Source organism: Miscanthus floridulus, chromosome 1 (assembly GCF_019320115.1).
Source record: "Miscanthus floridulus cultivar M001 chromosome 1, ASM1932011v1, whole genome shotgun sequence".
NCBI classification, from domain to species: domain Eukaryota; kingdom Viridiplantae; phylum Streptophyta; class Magnoliopsida; order Poales; family Poaceae; genus Miscanthus; species Miscanthus floridulus.
This window is the reverse complement of record NC_089580.1, coordinates 39,307,655-39,312,577: the sequence shown is the minus strand read 5'-3', so window position 1 is coordinate 39,312,577 and position 4,923 is coordinate 39,307,655. Positions and strand designations below refer to the sequence as shown.

The 4,923-nt window shown below is 43.8% G+C and overlaps 1 protein-coding gene across 1 annotated transcript; it reads right to left on the bottom strand.

Moving 5' to 3' along the window:
• LOC136455082 (uncharacterized) lies at positions 1 to 669 on the bottom strand. The gene is made up of 2 exons (XM_066455251.1): positions 472 to 669; positions 1 to 405 (listed from the first exon to the last, which is right to left on the bottom strand). Exons 1-2 carry the CDS (start codon positions 667 to 669, stop codon positions 1 to 3), a joined length of 603 nt encoding a protein of 200 aa, XP_066311348.1.
• Positions 670 to 4,923: the final 4,254 nt, after the last annotated feature.

The following is a 4,923-nucleotide window of genomic DNA, read 5'->3' as shown; positions in this document are numbered from 1 at the left end:
TCAAGACCTTCCTAGGTCCTTCCACCATCGTCGCTCTTCCTTCTCCTCGGCCTTGACGTCGTGCAGTGCACAGAACGTCGTCGTCAGGATAGTGACCTCATCCTCATCATCAGCTTGCGCCAGATGAGCTTCAGCCTTCTTCTCCTGCTTACGATTTGGGCACTCCCGTGCCCAATGGCCTATCTTTCTGCAGCGTCGACAGGCGTTAGGGTCGACTTGCTTCTTCTTCACCGAAGAAACCTTACCGCGGCGCTTGCCATCGCCACTGCAGCTGGAGGAGGCTATCTTCCTAGAGTTTCTCCGAGTAGTCCACTCCTCTTCTGTCAGCAGCAGTTTGTCGCTATCCTTCGTTGCTGTCGCCATCTCCAGGCGCTCGTCTACCACCCGCAGATGGCCTGTCACATCCTTAATGGTGAGGGTGGACAAGTCCAGCATCGTCTCTATGGAGAGAGCGATCTAGATGTACTTTGCCGGCACGTAGTGGAGGTATTTGGAGACCGCCTCCTCTTTGTCGATGGTGACGCCGTGGCTCTTCAGCTTGCTGATGAGCGTCTGCAGGCGGAGAGAGAAGTCCTCCACCGTTTCATCATCCTTGAACTTGAGGTTGACGTACTCCTGTTTCAGAAGCTGGGCCGTCGCCTTCTTTGCGTGGTCGGAACCGACGCGCATCCCCGCAATAGCCTCCCACGCCTTCTTAGCCGAGCTCTTCGCCCCCAACGGCTCCTTGTACTCCGCCGGTACAGCAGCGAGAATAGCCTCCAACGCTGACATGTCATCATCCTCATTGTCGGTGCCCTTGTCAACAACATTCCAGAGCCGTCGGGCTCTAAGCTTGACCTTCATGGTCACCGACCACTCCATAGTTGGTGCGAGGCAGCGTCGGTCAACTGGTGCCGCTGACCTCCCGCACCGTGCGAACAACGACATCCGGTCGTGGCTGGGCAGCCACAGCAGTGCCACTGCTGTCGCCCATCTCCGAACCGCCTGTCATCGCCAGCGGTTAGTCTGGCGACGGCACTTGTACGGCTCTGATACCACTTATTGGCCCACAGGATCACCAGCTCAGATGAGTGAGCAACTCACCAGTCTTGCCGAGCATCCGCTAGTGTTGTCGAGCACCCACTAGCCGTGCCGACCACGAACAAGCGTTGTCCGTCCCACACACTATGGCTGGAGCTAGAAGAAGAAGGGAGAACAGAGCATGCACACACAATAGAAGACATCAGCGTTGGCCAAAGCCCTGTCTGTGAGATAGCAAATCTGAACTCTCTTTACTGAGTTGCCGTGGTAGTCTATTTATACAACTCTATCCATCTAGTCATAGTACAGCGCACATGCTGTAACAGTAACTAGATAACATACAGGGCTGACTCTGCGCCGGCCTCTGCATGTGGCTACAGTGTTGCAGGTGAGCCGTGCGGCGCCTGCACATGTAGTGCTACAGTATCACAGCAGGGAGCCTTTTCGGCGCCGCCTTCCCTTGCTGTGTTGACATAAGGTAACAGTAGATTATCGAGCATTGTCGGTTTGTTTCTTAAATCTGTCAGACAGAGCAGCTGTAACATACGCCACCTTCACAGCGGTTCTTCTCCTTCCTCTCTCCACTTATTTCTCTCATCCCACCACAGCCACAACAGCAACACAACCATAACTGAGCCTTCGGTTCAAGCTTCAGCACTCTCTCCATCATGGTTCTAGCTGAATCGGCCTGCACAAGTTCAGTCCGCATCATCTCCAGGTTCAGTTCACGCCAGATTCTTTTGACCTTACATTTGAGGAACAGGTGTCCCCCATCTTCTATCAAGTCTCCCACAAATGCAGCACTTCATGTCAATCTTCATCCCCCATCTTTGCAGGTTCCTTTTGACCGCTAACGTATTGTGACTAAATCTCCATAGGAAGTGTTTCACTTTCGGAGGGCAGTCTATCTTCCATAGTTTCTGCCAAAAATCATCAACACCTCTGCTACTTTCTGCTCTTCCCGGCCCAGCACCACTCTTCTTTCTATTCTCTGCTGCTCGATGAACCTTGTATGCCGATCTCACAGAGAAGCAGCCTTTGTTGTCGTAATGCCACCCCACCACGTCCGGCATGTCCAGGTGGATTGTCACTGCTTTGATCAGAGAGGCATCATCATCCCAGAAGGTTTGTGCCAGCAGTTGCTCATCCCACTGCTCCGAGATAGGATCGATCAACTCTTCAACTCTCTGTAAAATAGTGTTTCCCCTATGGAATGCCATGCATCCTTGGCCAGCCATTAAGCGAACACGTGCGCAGTGCCAGTTGACTGACTCAAGGCCTCTCAAATCTCAACCCTCAAGCCGCTTCATCATTCATCCTAGCCGCCCAAGTCACCGGAAGATTTTATTTTTATATAAAAAAGGCTTATTGGGTTTCTTTTTCTATTTGGGCTGATTTGGTTTTTGAGTAAGAATAGTTTTCCAAAGGATAATGAATGGCCCATTTCGGGTTGAATCAGTCTACGTCTTTAGGTTGGAAGTGGTCTGGGTTGGTTGTGGGTCTAGCTTTATTTCCCTTTCTTTTTTGGGTAAAGTCCAATTTACACCCTCCAACTTTTGTCAAAGTCCAGATTTCAACCTCGATCTTCAAAACCAGATAACTTTGGCCCTCCAACTCTTGAAAAAGTTCAACTTGCAACCTTCGTTGATGAACAGTAACTTTTGATATTTTTGGAGGCGCCGAAATTTTAAATTATTTTTTTAAGCATCTTAACGTCCTCAAATGAAAAAACTCAAAACTACAAAGTTATAGATCTCATTGAGAGCTACAACTTTGGTATAAAAAGTATTTTCATTTAACTCCATACAAATAATATATTAGTGCTCTAATGCGGCAAGCGCTATTATGGTGCTGAAATTTTATATTATTTTTTCGAGCATCTTACTGTCCTCAAATAAAAAAAAATTAAAACTATAAAGTTGTAGATCTTATCGAGGTCTACAATTTACATATAAAAATTATCTTCATCCGACATCGTATTGAAGGGTTTTCTATTTTTTGAAATTTGAGTCTTATCACGCGACAAAATTGATGAGACTCAAATTTCAAAAAATAGAAAACCCTTCAATACGTTGTCGGATGAAGATAATTTTTATATGTAAATTGTAGACCTCGATGAGATCTACAACTTAATAGTTTTAATTGTTTTCATTTGAGGATAGTAAGATGCTCGAAAAAATAATATAAAATTTCAGCATCATAATAGCACTTGACGCATTAGAGCACTAATATATTATTTGTATGGAGTTAAATGAAAATACTTTTTATACCAAAGTTGTAGCTCTCAATATGAGATCTACAACTTTGGTGTTTTGAGTTTTTTCATTTGAGGACGTTAAGATGCTTAAAAAATAATATAAAATTTCGGCGCCTTCAAAAATATCAAAAGTTACTGTTCATCGCCAAAACCGCCCAGAAGGTTGAAAGTTGAACTTTTTCAAAAGTTGGAGGGCCAAAGTTATCCGGTTTTGAAGTTCAAGGTTAAAATCCGGACTTTGGCGAAAATTGGAGAGTGTAAATTGGACTTTACCCTTCTTTTTTTTGCTTGCCTTACCAGCTAATCCATCAGTGGCCTGGGTGGTTTTGGGCCTAGCTATACTTCCCTTTCTTTTTTTGCTTGCCTTACCACTAAAAGCTACTCCATCAATTTCAAATTACTCTTTACATTCTAAATTATAAAGATGTTTTATTTTTTTACATACATGGCTTCCGCTATGCATCTAGGTATACACTATGTTTAGGTACATAGTAAAAGCACTGTATTTAAAAAATCCAAAACGTCTTATAATTTGGAACGAAGAGAATACAAGTCATTCTAGCTTGTTGTAGATACATAGTAAAAGTTGTGTATCATAGTGTAATTTCTAGATAACAAAATCTATATACCTAAAAAAGCCAGAACGAATTATAATTCGAAATGGAAGGAAGTACTTTTCTTTCTCTCTGTCTATGTACACAGAAAAACTAAAACAACTTATGGTTTGGAATACAGGAAGTACTTTTTTCTTTATATATATGTGTAGTTTTTTTTTTCTAATTAATGTCACGGACATTTTTCTCATTATTATAAGATAAGACAGAATGATTTGCTAATGAAACAGGATAGCTAGAACATCAACATGCCATATATATTTACAGCCAGAGAACCATTATTCATGACTCATGCATCGTGTGGTGGTAAGAAACTAAGCATGCACACGTACTTGTTCTATAGCATAGGATAGCTAGCCCATATGTAAGCAAATGTCACGATTGTTTTACACAAGCAGGCAGTGCAGGCAACTGCAGGAACAGATCATATCATCGGTTACATTACTGATCAATTACATCCTTTATTTATGTTTGTCAAGTGTACAAACAGTGACCATAAGATGAAGTACTTGTCATCGCCTGATTCATGGTAAAATCTCTGGTACATACACACGGCTACGCAAAGCTACACTTGACGCGTGAAGCTTTAGTTAGCAAGCACACACATACGCTGGTGGTGGACTGCCAGGCAGCTAGCTGCAGCTTGGGGCTCCAACACAAGACGACATGCTCGCTGAATCACCATAACTTTTATCATTATAAGCAAAAAATGAAGCAAAGGAAACGATTAGCTCACGCAGTGCATGAAATTAAGCAGATGCATGAACATTACATATTAACATCCTTGATGCTTGTCAGCTCCACAAGCAGATCTAGACGATAGATGAACTACTTGTCACCGTCTGATGCATGATGATTGGTAAATCTCTACAGCTAGGGAAATTAAGCTACACATTGATGCACAAAAACTTGCATGTTGCTTTAACCAGAAGTCCAGAACACAGACACGGCAGCCAGTTCTAGCTACTAGCCCTGTCAACACATAAGATACGGAGGAAGCTGGAGGAGGGGATCTGATCCTTGAAGAAGACC